We start from the raw sequence: 17,622 nt of genomic DNA on the forward strand, positions 1-17,622 counted from the left end.
CCCACGGCACAAAAGAGCACAGAAGACCCAGAGGACCGTGGGGTCCCAGAAGAAGAGGGGACTCCGTTAATTGACCCCGAGCTTTAGGGTTGCTCAAGCTCCTTCCCGGGCAGCATGCATTCTACCCACTTTTCTCGTGCAGATGAGGAAGCCAAGGCTGAGGCCCAGCCCCTGGCCGCTCGCTGTGTTTGTCCCATGGGAGGTGGACCTGGAGGCACTCTCTCATGATAAGGCTGCACTTTTTTTTCCTTGATATATTTTCAAATGTCTGCCTAGTTATTTCCGAAGACTAAATTCTTTAGCTCAGGCTGCGGTGGCCCCCTAATAAAGAAAACAAATGCCCTACGAAGACTAACCTCCTAGAGTGGAACTGCCTGGTCCAGCGTTTGAGGCACAGGACCAGACGATCCTCCCGCAGGTCGGCCGTCTCCCCTCGTTCTGTGTGGGGAGCAGGCAGGGAAGCCCCGCTCCGTGGGCTGGCGGGAAGGCTGGCAAGCACCCGGTGCATTTGAGGAACGTGTGCCTCCGTGTGCCTCCGTGTGAGTGCTGTGCAGGCGGCGGGGCCTCTGCCCCATTGTGGGGCCTCACTCTTAACGGATTTGAATGCTGTGGGAGCACTAGGCAGCCAGGGGATCTTTGGAAAAGGTAAATTTGATCATAGTCCTCTCTTGCTTGGGCGATTCCCCATTGCTCTTAGGGTAAAGTCCAAAATCTCTTCAGGGCCCACTAGGCCCTGCCTGCCTCCTCAGCCCTGTCCTGGGTTGCTGTAACAAAGTGCCGCAAACTGGTTGGCTTTAAACAACAGAAATGGATTCTCGCAGTTCTGGAGGCCAGAGGTCCAAGATCAAGGTGTGGTCCAGCTTGGTTCTTACTGGAGTCTCTGAGGGACACCGTCCCATGCCACTCTCCTGGTTTTGGCATTGGATGCAGCACGCCAGCATGCACCTGGCCTGCTCCCCGTGTCTCCTCTCTTCTGATGATAACAGTCATATTGGACCGAGGGCCCACCCTGCTCCAGGATGACCTTGTCTTAATTAACTATTACATCGGCAATGATCCTATTTCCAAAGAAGGTCACCTTCTGAGGCTCTTGGAAGGACATGAACTTTGGGAAGACCCTACTAAGTCCACACAGGCTGTCCCCCAGACTCCAGCACCCTAACCTTCTCCCTGCTCTTGGCACCCCACTGCCTCAGGCTTCACCCATGCTGTCCAGCTTCCTGGGCTGCTCATCTCCCAACTAACGTTCCTCCTGCACGGTGTTGTGGAAATGTCACTCCCTCAGAGAAGGCCTCTGGAACACCCCAGCTTAGGGTAACTGTGGTGCCCACTGTCCACCTTCCCCCTTCTAGGTTCACAGAACTTAAGACAGTTATCATTGAAGTGATACTGAGTGACAGTGGATGTTCATGTGTGCCTCCTCCACCTAAACCTGCTCCTCAGGGGCAGAAACCAGGTCGTCTGGATGAACAATAACTTTAATTCCATGGCCGAGGAGGCTTACAGACTGACCTGGGAAGCTGGTCTCCACAGGACAGGCCCGTGATGAGGAAGACCTGTGCCAAGCCCAGCAGAGTCTGTCAGGCAGGGCTCAGAGATGTGGCCCCTGCACATGGGAGGGAGATCCAAATCCAGGCTCCACTCTCCCTGGGATGGCACAGTAAACAAATGCCACCTCCTGACCTGGCTCATAGGGCCCTCCATGGCCTGACTCCACCTCACCTCCCTCACCTCCAACTCAAATCAGTGTCCTGCTCTGCCCCCTCTGCTGCCCCACACTGGCTTCGTTCTTGCTTCATGCTGCCAAGCCACTTCCAAGTGGGTCACTCTACCCAAGGCCTGGGATTCTCTGCATCCAGAATTTTAGTTATTTTTATCTACTTATTTTTTGAGGTAGGGTCTCATTCTATCACCTAGACTGGAGTGCAGTGGCACGATCGTAGCTCACTGCAGCCTCGACTCTCCAGGCTCAACTGATCCTCTGGCCTCAGCTTCCCAAGTAGCTGAGACTATAGGTGCATGCCACCACGCCTGGCTAATTTTTTTTTTTAATCTTTTGTACAAATGAGGTTTTGCTATGTTGCTCAGGCTGGTCTTGAATGTCTGTGCTCAAGCAATCTGCCCACCTCAGCCTCCCACAATGCTGGGATTGCAGGTGTGAGCCCCCACATGCATCCAGATTTTACTCACTGGCTTCTTATCATTCAGATTTCAACTCCAATCATCGTTTCCTGACCATCCCTGTTGTCTTCCATCAGAATACCATGCTTTATTTTCCTGTAGTGTTTTCAATATCTGTGATTATTTCATTCATGCATTCGTTTGCTTGTCTGTCACACTGCACTCTGGGAATACAGCTCCATGGAGCCAGGGCTGTTTTTCTTTGCCTCATTCACTGCTGAGTCCTCAGTGCCTAGACTAGACCCTGGAACGTAGCGTATTTGTTAAATGACTGAATGAGTCACTTAGTCCCCCTGAATCTGTTTCTTCAGCTATAAAATGGGGGCAATCTTAACTATTTCCTAGGATATAACAATTGTACCTGCCTCAGAGAGCTATGAGGATTCTGTAGGACAGTGTATACGAACCTCCAACAGAAACACTCAGCACACGTGAGCCATTATTTCTATCTCAGATTCACCCATCCTCACATGGAGAGGGCAGGACTGGGAATGAGGTGGTAACTCTTTCAGATCCCAGTAATCAGCTCTCTGTTCTTGCAGTTATCCAAGCTTTACTAGAAAAGATGGAAGAAATGCAGTATTGTGGAAATAGCCCTGGACTTGGACAGAGAGGTCTTGAAATTGAGTTCCTTGGAAATTGTCTGAGGCTGTGCCCTCATGTGCAAAATGGAATTAATTATTCCTGTAAAAGCATAAATGAGGCCAGGCATGGTGGCTCACACCTGTAATCCTGGCACTTTGGGAGACTGAGGCAGGAGGACTGCTTGAGCCCAGGAGTTCAAGACCAGCCTGGTCAACAGAGCGAGACGTTGTCTCTAACAACAGCAACAACAACAACAACAAATCCAGATGATGTGGTGGTGCAGGCCTGTAGTCCTAGCTACTTGAGAGGCTGAGATGGGAGGATCACTTGAGCCTAGGAGTTTGAGGTTACAGTGAGCCATGATCGTGCCCACTGCACTCCTGAGCAACAGGGCAAGACCTTGGTTCTAAAAAAAAAAAAAACACTTGAATGAGTACTTTATGTGTAAATTATAATGCTCTTATTTCCCAAATTAGCATTCCCTGGAGTCTTTTTTTGTCTTAAGCAATGATGTACTAATTATGTCAAAAGGAAATGATATTGCTTATAATTACTAGAAGAGATATGCTTACATGTGTAATATTTATGGGTTTTTTCTGATTTTCAAAGTGATACATTTTATTGCAGAAAATGTGAAGAATATAGAGGAATATAAAGAAAAACATTCTAAAATCACCCATAACCCCTGTATTCATGCTTTAGTCCTCACATGTGTGCCCTGGAGCAAACAGTGTACGTGAAGGGCATCCTCACCGAACTGAGATGCCCCCAGGTGGGTGATCCGGGAAGCTGACAGGTAAGTGGCTCCCTAGAAGGTCACGGAGAGGACCTGCGCCTGTTCCACACACTGATGCTTGTTTGACTGAGTCCTGGGAGTGGCTAGATGGGGGAGGGGGGCACAAGAAGGGGCTATGGCCCTAAACAGGGCATTTAACTATAGATTAAGAGCTTCCAATTTGAACTGAGGTGCTTCTGGGGGCCCTTAAACTTACAAAATAATTTCTTAGTGGTTTAGGAAAATAGAACAATTACTGAAAATACCAAAAAGTATAAAGAACGAATAGTCACTAACAATCTCACCATGGAGCTAGGAGATATTAGGATTTCAAAATATTTCTTTTTAGCTTTTTGTTTCATTGATTCTGTTTATTTTTACCTTTGAGATAATACCCCCTCTCATTTTACATCGCGATTCGCAACTGTGGCTGCACACTGGAATCCCCTGACAGTACAAACTATCAGTGTCTGGGTATCACCCTAAATATTCTGATTCAACTGATCTGCATTAGTACTTTTAAAACCTCCCTAGGTGATTCTAAGGTACAGTCAGAATTGAGAACCACTGACTTCAGATGTAATTCACATTTTCTTATGAATTATATCAAACATTTTAAATACCTAGTTTTCTATCATGTGCCTATGCCATAGCTTCTTAACCACCTCTCTAATATTAGGCATTTCTGTTTCTATTTGTTTTTTTGTTTGTTTTGTTTTTTTGTTTGTTTGTTTTTTGAGACAGGGTCTTCCTCCGTGGCCCAGGCTAGAGTGCAGTGGCGCAATCTTGGCTCACTGCAACCTCCGCCTCCCAGGTTCAAGCTATTCTCCCACCTCAGCCTCCTGAGTAGCTGGGATTACAGGCACGCACCACCACAGGCCAGCTAATGTTTGTATTTGTAGTAAAGACAGGGGTTTCACCATATTGGTCAGGCTGGTCTCGAACTCCTGACCTCAGGTGATCTACCTGCCTCGGCCTCCCAAAGTTCTGGGATTACATGCATAAGCCACCGCTCCCTGCCATCTATTAGCTTAAATATTTTAAATAACACTTAAGAGCACTTAAATACCTTTGAGCCAACCTTTTTTCACATTTCAGGCTTTTTCTGGGCTGGGTTCATAGAAATAAAATTACTACTAGGTCAAAGGGAACTGTTTGAACTTATCTCTTATTTTATACTGCCTTTCCTCTCGAGAAAGGTTATACCAAGGCCAGGCATGGTGGCTCAGGCCTGTAATCCCAGGACTTTGGGAGGCCAAGACAGGTGGATTGCTTAAGGTTAGGAGTTGGAGACCAGCCTGGCCAACATGGTGAAACCCTTTCTCTACTAAATTACAAAAATTCGCCGGGCATGGTGGCAGGCATCTGTAATCCCTGCTACTTTGGGAGGCTGAGGCCGAGGATCTCAGCTCACTGCAACCCAGGTGGTGGAGGTTGCAGTGAGCCAAGATCGTGACACTGTGCTCCAGCCTGGGCGATAGAGCAAAAAAATAAAAATAAAAATAAAAAATTGTACCAGTTTACAGGCCTAAAATAGTATGGTCTCACCATGCCCTTGCCAGGATGAGGATTACTACTTTAATATTTGTCCATTTCAATACAGGAAAAATGTTCAGTGGTGGTGTTTTCATTTGCATGTCTTTGGTTTTACTAAGATTTATTTTGACTTACTGAGATAATACTTACTCTTTTCTATCAACTACTATTATACTATTTCCTTTTGAGAATTGTCTTTTGATGGCCTTTGCTATTACATGTAGGCTCTTTACTTATTAAGGATATTAATTTGTAATATTTTGACTGTCATACATGATAGAAATATTTTCCCAACTTGCTATTAACCTTTTGATTTTGTTTACATACCTGAACCTTTAATGCGTATGTAGCCGAATCTATTGGTATTTTCTGTTGGGATTTGTTCCATTGTGTATTAGTCCTTCAGAAATCAGTTCGATGCAATTTATACTGTCTTATGCTTTTATTTGTTTGATATTTTATATGTAATAATTTAATCCACTTGGACTTTATTTTGGTATATAATATGAAGTTTAGTTGCCACTTTATTTTTCGCAAATGGCCAACTAAGTCTCCCAGTAGAATGTATGTACTGGGACTCTTCCTTTCCCCTATGAATCTGTGATGTGTAAAACACGGTGGTTGCGTGTATGGACTCTGTTGCCAGACTCCTTGAGTCTGCATTTCCACTTACCAACCATTTGACATTGGACAGCTTATTCAACGTTTCTGTGCCTCAGCTTTCTCATCTGTAAAATTGGGACACCAGTCATAGCGCCTGCCTTACGGAGTCGCTGTGAACACGACTGCTCTGTAAACGTGAGTGACGCTCTTTCATTCAGCTCGTGCATGGACTGTGGTGTGCTCCCAGGTCTGCGTTCCAGGTGTTCTGTCCCTGCGCCGAGTCCGTTCTTGCGTCCTGGCAGATGCTGATGTTTAGTGGGGCAGGCTGTCTCCCGCTGCTGTTGCTTTTTGGTTTTCTTGGCCTCCGTCGCCTATTTTGCTTTAGGAAATAAATGGTCTACCTTTTCTTCACTGCTCCAGGCCCTCCATTTTCATCGCAGATAAGCAGTTAGTTGAAAAAGACAATCCTTGCATCAGATAAAGGCCTAAGAGGGTCTTCGTGGTTTGCGGGGAGGAGAAGGGGTGTGGGGGAGGGCCATGAGTGACGTCAGAGGATCCTGGGAAGAGGACAGAGGTGGGGAATAAAGATGAGAGCGAAAAGGGAAAGAGCCCAAAAGGGACGCTTAAAGATAAGGTTCGAGGTGAGGACGGCTGAAGGAGTAAACGCAGTGAGCCGGGGCTGTCATCCCAGTTTTCTTCCCAAACTGGGGGAAGAAAGTGCGTTGGAGTGTGATGGTGAGAACGCAAAGGCCGGAACTGGGCGCCGGTGGAAAGCACCGCCCAAGGCGCGGACCCTGCAGCGCTGTACGCGACTTGCGTGCGGCTGACTGCGAAGGTGTGAGTGACGCTGCTGTCTCGCTGGAGGGGGTATAGCTCAGCGGTAGAGCATTTGACTGCAGATCAAGAGGTCCCCGGTTCAAATCCGGGTGCCCCCTGCGCGCAGTGGCTTTTAGAGGTTTCCAGGCTCTAGTAAGACCTACACACACAGCACCTTGATTTCCTCCAAAGACCCTGCCGGTTCAAATCCGGGTACCCCCTGCGCAGTGACTTTTAGAGGTTTCCAGGCTCTAGGAAAACCTACACACACAGCACCCTGATTTCCTCCAAAGACCCTGCCGGTTCAAATCCGGGTACCCCCTGCGCAGTGACTTTTAGAGGTTTCCAGGCTCTAGGAAAACCTGCATACACAGCACTCTGATTTCCAAAGACCTGGCAGCCCCACTGGAACTGAAATATAGGACCTTCTTTACGCTCAGTCCCAGAGAGGGGCTGGTTTGCCATCACACGTTTCTTCTGACCCAAGTAGGGGTTAGCCAGGGGCTCCCGGAGAGAGAGGATCTCCAGCAGCTGCTCCCGGAAAGGTGTAGAAAAGGCCCGCGGGTTTCGGGCTTGGAAGTGCCTCGCATCTCACACACCTGCGCCCCTGGAGCCACAGTCAGGTTCCCAGCCACATATATTGGTCAAGTAAGGATGATTTGGAGAGGACATTGGGATGCTAAATTATGTACTTTTTGGAATTATTTTTTGAGTAAAAAAATTGTTTCAGTATTTAGTTTTAGTATTTTGGTAGACCAAATATTGACTAGCGATTCTATTCAATAGCTATTTTCAAAAACACTTGCAGAAAGTGCATACTACCATAACGACATATTTTATTATACTAAATCAGCTCTGTGACAAAAAAAATTTAGTTTATTTGCATATATATCACCTAAAAAGAAAAACTCACACTTTATCTGAATTGGTAGACTATCCCAGCCTGTTTGGATAGACTTGTGAGTTGTGTGTACACCACATCTGGTTCCAACGACATCCTGCTGAATCTTCTTAGGATTTACTAAAGACTTCCTTGCCAAGAACATTGTTTTTATCCCGGTGCTGTGCTCCCCAAATCGCACCCTTGTATTGTTGCTGCACAAAGAGTTTTGCCTTCAATATTGCACTTTTAAACTGAGTATACCAGCATTCACAATAACGGCAACTGTTTCACCTTTTATAAAATGAGCTTCCAAAAGCTTTGGTTCCATTAATTAGATGCCAGGACTACAGACCTGAAAGGGGATTGTCCTCAATAACAGACTTACGTTCACCTTTTTAATGATGGCTTTGTAGTTTCTCAACTTCATTAATCACCGGCTTACCAACTCATTATTCCCCAGGATAATGTTTTCCTCAGAAAGGGTTATCTCCATTGGCTGGTGGGGAGGGTGCACTGGAAGGAGGAGAAAATCAGAGGAGGGTAGTCCATGCTCCTCCTGAGGTGTGAGATTGAGATTCTGGAGCAGAAATCAAAACCTTGGAGTCACAGTCTTTTTTTCTTTCTTTCTTTCTTTTTTTTTTTTTTTTTTTTTTTTTTTTTGAGACAAGGTCTTGCTCTGTTGCCCAGGCAGGAGTGCAACAGCACAATCATGGCATCACTGCAGCCTCGATCACCTGGGCTCAAGCAGTCCTCTCACCTCAGTACTCCCACCAGAGTACCTGAAACTACAGGCGATTTCTTTTTCTTTTTCTTTTTCAATTTCAAGGATTTTTTATTTTATTTTATTTTAGGGTTGGGGGTACATGTAAAGGGTTGTTACACGCATAAACACGTTTTACGGGGGTTTGCTGTACATATTATCACATCACCCAGGTATTAAGCTCAGTATTCAATAGTGATGTTTTTTGCTCCTCCCCCTCCTCCCACCCTCTCCCCTCAGGTAGACCCCAGTGTCTGTTGTTTCCTTCTTTGTCTTCATAAGTTCTTATCATTTAGCTCCTACTTATAAGTGAGAACATGCAGATTTGGTTTTCCATTCCTGCATTACCTTGCTAAGGATGATGGCCTCCAGCTCCATCCAGATTCCTGCAAAATACATGATCTCATTCTTTTTCATGACTGCATAATATTCCATGGTGCATATGTACCAATTTTTCTTTGTCCACTGTGTCATTGATGGGCATTTAGGTTGTTTCCATGTCTTTGCTATTGTGAGCAGTGCTGCAATAAACATTTGTGTGCATGTGTCTTTATGGTAGAATGCTTTACATTGCTCTGGCTATATTGCCAGTAATGGGATCAAATGGTAGTTCTACTTTTAGTTCTTTGAGGAATCACCATACTGCTTTCCACAATGGTTGAACTAATTTACACTCCCACCAACAGTGTATAAGGGTTCCTTTTCTCCACAGCCTTGCCAGCATGTGTTATTTTTTGACTTTTTAGTAATAGCTATTCTGGCTGGTGTGAGATGGTATCTCATTGTGGTTTTGATTGCTTCCTCTAATGATCAGTGATATTGAGCTTTTTTGCACATGCTTGCTTGTTGGCTGCATGTATGTCTTCTTTTGAGACATGTCAGTTCATGTCCTTCGCCCAGTTTTTTTTTTTTTTTTTTTTTTTAGACAGAGTCTTGCTCTGTCACCCAGGCTGGAGTGCAGTGGCGCGATCTCAGCTCACTGCAAGCTCCACCTCCCGGGTTCACGCCATTCTGCTGCCTCAGCCTCCCCAGCAACTAGGACTACAGGTGCATGCCGCCATGCCCAGCTAATTTTTTCTGTATTTTTAGTAGAGACGAGGTTTCACCATGTTAGCCAAAATGGTCTCGATCTCCAGACCTCATGATCCGCCTGCCTTGGCCTCCCAAAGTTCTGGGATTACAGGTGTGAGCCTCCGCCCCTGGCCATCCTTTGCCCACTTTTTAATGGGGTTGTTTTTCTCTTGTAAATTTAAGTTCCTTATAGGCCTTTGTCAGATGCGTACTTTGCAAGTATCTTCTCCTGTTCTGTAGGTTGTCTGTTTACTCTGTTGATGGTTTGCTGTGCAGAAGCTCTTAAGTTTAATTAGATCCCATTTGCCAATTATTGCTTTTGTTGTGATGGCTTTTGGTGTCTTTCTCATGAAATCTTTGCCCATTCCTATGTCCAAGATGGTATTTCCTAGGTTGTCTTTCAGGGTTTTTATAATTTTCAGTTTTACATTTAAGTCTTTTTTTTTTTTTTTTAAACATTTAAGTCTTTAATCCATTTCGAGTTGATTTTTGTGTATGGTGTAAGGAAGGGATCCAGCTCCAATCTTCTGCATATGGCTAGCCAATTATCCCAGCACCATTTATTTAATAGACAGTCTTTTCCCCCTTGCTTGTTTCTGTCAGCTTTGTCAAAGATCACATCGTCATAGATGTGCAGCCTTATTTCTGGGCTCTCTATTCTGTTCCATTGGTCTATGTGCCTGTTTTAGTAGCAGTACCATGCTCTTTTTGTCACTGTGGCTTTATAGTATAGTTTGAAGTTGGGTAATGTGATTCCTCTAGCTTTGTTCTTTTTACTTAGGGTCGCCTTGGCAATTCAGTCTCTTTTTTGGTCCCATATAAATTTTAAAGTATTTTTTCTAGTTTTCTGACGAATGTCATTGGTAGTTTAATAGGAATAGCATTGAATCTATAAATTGCTTTGGGCCGTATAGCCATATTAATGATATTGATTCTTCCTATCCATGAGCATGAGATGTTTTAACATTTGTTTCTGTATTCTCTGATCTCTTTGAGCAGTGTTTTGTAATTCTCATTGTAGAGATGTTTCACCTTCCTGGTTAGTTGTAAGAGATGGAAAAATTCCTGGACACGTATACTCTCCTAAGACTGAGCCAGGAAGAAATTAATTCCCTAAACAGAACAATAAGGAGCTCCAAAATTGAATCAGTAATAATAGCCTACCAACCAAAAAAAGCCCAGGACCTGATGGATTTGCAGCTGAATTCTGCCAGATGTACAAAGAAGAGCTGGTATCATTCCTACAGAAACTGTTCCAAAAAATTGAGGCAGAGGGGCTTCTCCCCAGCTCATTCTATGAGGCCAGCATCATCTTGATACCAAAACCCGGCAGAGACACAACAAAAAAAAGAAAACTTCAGGCCAGTATTATTGATGAACATCAATGCAAAAATCCTCAACAAAATACTTGCAAACAGAATCCAGCAGCACATCGAAAAGCTAATCCACTGTGATTAAGTAGGCTTCATCCCTGGGATACAAGGATGGTTCAACATACAAAAATCAATGAATGTGATTCATCACATAAACAGAACTAAAGACAAAAAACACATGATTATCTCAATAGATGCAGGAATGGCTTTTGATAAAATTCAACATCCCTTCATGTTAAAACTCTCAATAAACTAGGTACTGAAGGAATATACCTCAAAATAATAAGAGCCATTTATGACAAACCCACAGCCAATATCATACTGAATGAGTAAAAGCTGGAAACATTCCCCTTGAAAACCAGCAGAACACAAGGATGCCCTCTCTCACCACTTGTATTCAACATAGTATGGGAAGTCCTAGCCAGAGCAATCAGGCAACAGAAAGAAATAAAGGGCATCCAGATAGGAAGAGAGGAAGTCAAACTATCTCTGTTTGCAGACAACATGATTCTATGTCTAGCTCATATTCGTGGCCCAAAAGCTTTGTCAGCTGATAAACAACTTCAGCAAACTTGCAGGCTACAAAATCAATATACAAAAATTGCTAGCATTCCTATATACCAACAATAACCAAACTGAGAACCAAATCAGAAAAGCAATCCCATTCACAATTGCCACCAAACAAAACAAAAAAATACCCAGGTGATTTGTATGTTTTGTAGAGACAGGGTCTTGCTTTGTTGCCCGGGCTGGTCTCAAACTCCTGGGTTCAAGCAATCCTCCTGCCACCACCTCCCAAAGTGCTGGGATTACAGGCCGGAGCCACTGCACCCAGCTCGGAGTCATAGTCCTGACCATTGTCAACAGCCGAATCAGACGCAGGCAGGCCTCTGAGTCGCTTTCCAGGTGGGTGGCATGGAGGAGGCAGCTAGATCCGTGCTTTCCAGCAGTCCCTGAACTCTCCTAAGAATTTTTCTATTCAAATTTTAATCACAATCTTCACATTTTTAATATAGGCATGCTAGGGCTTGTTTGGGTGGACACTTAATAACCAAAAGCTGTTTCTAGGCACTCTGTGCTTGGGTGTGCCTGTACGCGTGTGTTTGTGATTCACTTGTCACCATCATGTGGTGCTTTAATACCTGTGATGGCAAAAGAACAGAAGCTGAACTAAGTCCACAAGAGAGGGAAGTGAGAGTTGTGCTAACAGGCGGTTTCCCAGACGTGCTGGGGACCAGCCGGTCTTCACAGGCTTGTGAGGGACAGCCCCACAAACACATTACACAGAGCCTATTAGTTCTAGCAAGTCAGTTTCTTCTGAATAGCTAACAATTTGAGTGTTATTTGATTTATGATTTCATTTGTAATAATTTCTAAAAAAAAAAAATTTTTTTTTTTTTTTTTTGAGAGACAGAGTCTTGCTCTGTCGCCCTAGTTGAAGTGCAGTGGTGTGATCTCGGCTCACTGCAACCTCCTCCTCCTGGGTTCAAGTGATTCTCCTGCCTCAGCCTCCCGAGTGCCTGGGACTACAGGCACACATGACCATGCCCAGCTAAGTTTTGTAATTTTAGTAGAGATGGCGTTTCACCATGTTGGCCAGGCTGGTCTCAAACTCCAGACCTCAGGTGATCCACCTGCCTCGGCCTCCCAAAGTGCTGGGATTACAGGCCTGAGCCACCACCTGTGGCCTGATTTCTAAAATTATTTTGTCTTTATAGTCGTATAAATCTGTAAGTACAGGGCAGTTATATCTAGTTTTGTGTACATATGTGTATAAAGATCTAAGAACTAAACTAAATAAACTAAGAAATAAACTAAAATAAAGTTAACTCTGGGGCTCTAAGAGAAATGTTTCTCTTTTAAAGGTGTACAAGAAACCAGTAAAGAGGTTACATGCTGGCCAGGTGACAAGGATGGAATGGAGTCTTAATTTTTCTCTGTATGCCATCTTGTACATTTCAAATTCTGAGCCATGTGAAAGCGTTACTCATACAAAAACTAACTAATTTGCACATTTAGAAAACCTCTAAATGTTCTGACTTTCCCAAAAGCAAATGCAATAAAAACAAAGATAAATAGCTGGGGCTTCATTAAACTAAAGAGCTTTTGCACAGCAAAACAGCAGAGTAAACAGACAACCCACAGAGTGGGAGAAAATCTTTGTAATCTATCCAAACATTACTAACGTCCAAAATCTATGAGGAACTCAAACAAATTAGCAAGAAAAAAAATAAATAATCCCATCAAAAATTGGGCTAAGGTCATGAATAGACAAGTCTCAAAAGAAAATATACAAATGGGCACCAAACATATGAAAAAATGCTCAACATCATTAATGATCAGGGAAATGCAAATCAAAACCACAGTGCGATACCACCTTACTCCTGCAAGAATGGCCATAATCAAAAAAATCAAAAATAATATATGTCGGTATTGATGTGGTGAAAAGGGAACACTTCTACACTGCTGGAGGGAATGTAAACTAGTACAGCCACTATGGAAAACAGTGTGGAGATTCCTTAAATAACTAAAAATAGAACTATAATTTGACCCAGTAATCCCACCACTGGGTATGTGCTCAGAGGAAAAGAAGTCATTATATGAAAAAGATACTTGCACATGCATGTTTATAGCAGCACAACTGGCAATTCCAAACATGTGGAACCAACCTAAATGCCCATGAATCAATGAGTGGATAAATAGACTGTGGTATACATATACAATGGAATACTACTCAGCCATAAAAAGGAATGAATTAATGGTATTCACAGCAACCTGCATGAGACTGGAGACTATTATTCTAAGTGAAGTAACTCAGGAATGGAAAACCAAACATCGTATGTTCTCATTCATAAGTGGGAGCTAAGATATGAGGATACAAAGGCATAAGAATGACACAATGGACTTTGGAGACTCAGGGGGAAAGGGTGGGAAGGGGCTGAGGGATAAAAGGCCACTAATTGGGTGCAGTGTTTACTGCTCGGGTGATGGGTGCACCAAAATCTCACAAACCACCAAACAACCTACTTATGTAACCAAACACCACCTGTTCCCCAATAACCTATGGAAATAAAAAAATTCTAAAAAAAATAGTTACCAGATTTGGAGGCAGGGAAAGATTTTTCTTTTATTACTCTAGACAATTTGTAGCTTACATTTGTATTTACAGAATCATTCTGTTTCTCTGAGACTCTTCAGATCTATTTTTGAGGGGGGAAAAAAAAAAGCTAGGGTCTGCTTTTGAACTGCATTATACATCTTGATGAGACATCTAGGTGCCACTGTCTTTTTCCAATAAAATCAGTGACAGCAAAGTAACAGCCAAAGGCATGTTGACTTCCTTAAAGTGGCTCAACTTACTTTTGTGTACAGTAAGATTCAGGGGGCACAACAGACAACCTAATGCTGTCTGTCTGTAGGGATTTAAGAAAAAAAAAAAGGAAACCTGATGCTCACGTTAAAAGTAAAGCAATCAAATGGTAGAAACATTATCAAATTATGTGGTGAATCTGCGAGTAATTTCTGATGTATTCATATCTAATACTATTAAGGTTTGATCCCAGATTGAAAATATAGCTGTAAAATAAGCAAGCTCTTCTGAATATAGAAACCATTTTACCTAGGATAATATAGATATCATTTGTCTGCTTCCCTTATATTCATTTTTAGAGTACACAGTAGCTTCCACAGAAGGTTGTGGATCTCCCTTCAGAGGCTCTTAAGGGTAGAAAATGAACTAGATGATTTCTTGAGGCTTCCCCCACCCCTCTGATTTTGCAAATAACCAGCTCTACTCCAAGGCTAACATGTCTCATTGCCAGGGGCTGGGGGAGGTGGGAATGGAGTGATGTCTGCTGATGGGTTTGGGGTATCTTTCTGGGGTGATGAAAATGTCCTGAAATTTGATAGTGGTGATAGTTACACAATCTGTGAATATACTAAAAACCACGGAATTATATACTTTTTAAAGGTGGAGTATATGATGCATAAATTATGGCTCATTTTTAAAAAGGTTATTATGTCTCCATTTAGCTGATATGAAAATCTAAACTTTTATTAAAAATATTCTGTTACATAAGAGGTCTGGAAGTAGTTTATCATAATCGTTAAATAATCTGACAAATGTCACTGTTTCTATGGTGTGTAGCCTCCTCAGCAATTCCTTTCTGAACGTATTTTGACCGGAAATAATTCTAATTTGTTAACTCGGTTTTCTTCAATGAAATTGAGAACATTTATTGGCAATTTGTAAGAATGACAAGAATTTTAGCAAATTGTGAATGTATACAGCTTGCAATAAAATTAATTACCACTGGCAAAAATAAATCAATAAATGTTCTGACTTCCAGAAGCCACTGTTGGGCCCTCTCAGGGCGCTTGGATTAAATGGCCTTCTCTGGGCAACCCCATTATATAAAAACAGGGAGGGCTGGCAGGGAGGAGGCAGGGGATGAGGTTGTAACAGAGTAGGGAGTGGGGTCAGCTGGGAGGCAGCAGAGCCCTGCAGACCCCACCCAAAGTAACGAGCAGCCTAGTGGAGGCTGGATCATGTAGTGGCTGTTTATTTATTTATGTATTTATTATTTTTTTATTGTTTTTAAGGTCTTGCACTGTCACCCAGGCTGGAATGCATCATGGCTCACCACAGCCTTGACTTTCTGGGCTCAAGCAGTCCTCCTGCCTCAGTCTCCTGAGTAGCTGGGACTACAGGTGTGCACCACCACGCCCAGCTATCATATATATATTTATTTATTATTATTATTATTTTTATTTTATTTTTGTAGAGATGGGTTTTCGCCATGCTGCCCAGGCTGGTTTCGAATTCCTGCGCTCAAGCAGTCCACCCACCTCAGCCTCCCAAAGTGCTGGGATTACAGGCATGATTCACCACACCCTGCCTTTAGCTCTTGATTCTGTCACTTAACACTGATTTGGGGCAAGTTGCTTCAATTCCATATGTCATTGTCATCAATGATGATGGTGGTAGTGGTGATAGTACTACCACAAATAATTTTTAAAATTATATATATGAAACTCTTACAATTTATTTAGAACAATATAATTGCACAAAAACATTAGGTATTATAGCAAATGGGTGTGGCTACACAGGTGAAATGTGCTAAGAAGGAATGTCCCTCAGGCAAGGGGGTATAGCTTAGGGGTAGATCGTTTGGCTGCAGTTCGAATGGTCCCTGGTTCAAATCTGGGTGCCCTCTATTCCCAAGTTCCCTTCCCTTTCCCTATCGGGTTTTATGGTAATGTTCCCCCTCCCATTAATATTACTACAAATTTCAGCTGGAAAACTTACCACTATGACAACATTAAAGGTATCTGGAGACTATAAAATTAAATTAGGTAGAAAAAAACCAAGATGCATATGCTGTGCTATCATTTGTGTTTATAGAAAAGGTAGGAGAAAATATGCACTAATAACTCCTCACACATACAAATTATGGAAGAACATGTAAGAAACATGAAACATAGGCTTCCCCCCCAGTGAGTGGAGTCTTGGTAGATAAACAAGAGGGAGAATTTCACTGCCTACTTTTTCGTTCCTTTAGAATATTGTATTGTGTGAATTCTGTGAATTCAGTGTTTATTTTTAAAATATACATTTTTTATTTGTTTTTATTTTATTCATTCTTTTTTTTTTATAAAGAGATGAGGCCTCCACTCTGTTGCCCAGACTGGAGTGCAATAATGCTGCTGGTGGCAGGACGCAGACAGGTTTCTAGACAGGAAAGGGCAGGTCCCAGATGAAACCCCACCTTCAAGCCAAGGATGGACTGAAGCCTGGGGACCAGGCTGCTAGTTCCCAGTGAAGTCTGCTACTGGGAGTGAAAAAACTTCCTTGATGCCTTTCAGCCAATCAAGTGGTGCTTCTTCCAGGCCCACCATGGACCAATTAGCATGCACTTCCTCCATTCTGAGCCCATAAAAACCCTGGACTCAGCCAGACTTACACACTCTGGGATTACCTGCCTGTGAATAGGAGCTACCCACTTTCGGTCTCCTCTCTGCTGAGAACTGTTCAGTCACGCAATAAAGCTCTTCTCTGCCTTGCTCACCCTCCAGTTGTCTGAGTAGCCTCATTCTTCCTGGACACAGGACAAGAATTTGGGACCCACCACACGGTGGGAGCAAAAGGAGCTGTAACACTTTGCTGGCTGGCTCACCAGGCTGTGGGCAGTGATAGGTTTCTGAACTGTGGGAGTTAAGAGTGACAACCTTTCTGAGGCCCAGACCTTGGGATTCCCCAAGCCAGAGCCGTAACACTATAGCCCTCCTGCCCTCTGTCAGCAGTGGCAGGAGGCAGGGCCAGACCAGCCCAGGAGCTCCAGGCCAGAGCTAGGCGGTGGGACCAAAAGAGCTGTGACACAAACCAGCTGAAATACTCCCCCAAGACACCGCCAACCCCACTTGCCACACTGTGAGTGATGAGAAGGAGTGAAGAGCTGTGGGCCTCCCCACGCCAGGACCCTGACATGCTGTAACACCCTTTGGGGCTCTGTGGTTCCTGGCATCTCCAAGCTTTTGGGCACCAATGCATTCCCCTCCTCCAGTTGCTGGTACCTGTGGTGGAAGGTCCAGCTGCAGCTTCACACAGAGCTGGCACCTGTGCCCATGCCTGGAACTGCCCACCCCACCATAGCAGCTAATGTGCCTGGCTATGTGCAGTGGCCAGACCTCCCCACCCGCACACTCACACACCCCTCACTGCTCCGCACTTGGCTTGCTCCTGGCAGGCGGGGGATCTGGGCTGGTAGCCTGAGCTGAGCACAGCCTGCCAGCCCAAGTAGGTGGAACGAGCTCAGCAGCCACGAGCAAAACTCAATCAGAGGTGCCAGTGGCCACAGAAATTTCCCACTGGCGAAGTGATACCAAAGTCAACACCGAAGGATTCCGTGACAGTGTGATGAGGGCTCACTACAAAGGATCCAGTGACAGTGAGGTCAGGGTTCACTGCGAAGGATCCAGTGACAGTGCGATCGGGGCTCACTGCGAAGCATCCTGTGACAGTGAGGTCAGGGCTCACTGC

General features: G+C 44.0%; 1 protein-coding gene and 1 non-coding gene across 2 annotated transcripts in view; both read left to right on the top strand.

The window, feature by feature from the left end:
* LOC105546367 (zinc finger protein 777-like) overlaps positions 1-17,622 on the top strand; it is a 374,731-nt gene that overhangs the window by 39,304 nt on the left and 317,805 nt on the right. Inside the window, 1 exon segment of the mRNA XM_011989547.1 lies at positions 7,887-7,919. Within this exon segment, the coding sequence (XP_011844937.1) occupies positions 7,887-7,919 (33 nt within the window).
* On the top strand, positions 6,544-6,615 carry TRNAC-GCA. Its single transcript has one exon. It is a non-coding gene; the product is annotated as a tRNA-Cys (tRNA).

This window comes from Mandrillus leucophaeus, unplaced genomic scaffold, assembly GCF_000951045.1.
Source record: "Mandrillus leucophaeus isolate KB7577 unplaced genomic scaffold, Mleu.le_1.0 Scaffold357, whole genome shotgun sequence".
Taxonomy (NCBI): domain Eukaryota; kingdom Metazoa; phylum Chordata; class Mammalia; order Primates; family Cercopithecidae; genus Mandrillus; species Mandrillus leucophaeus.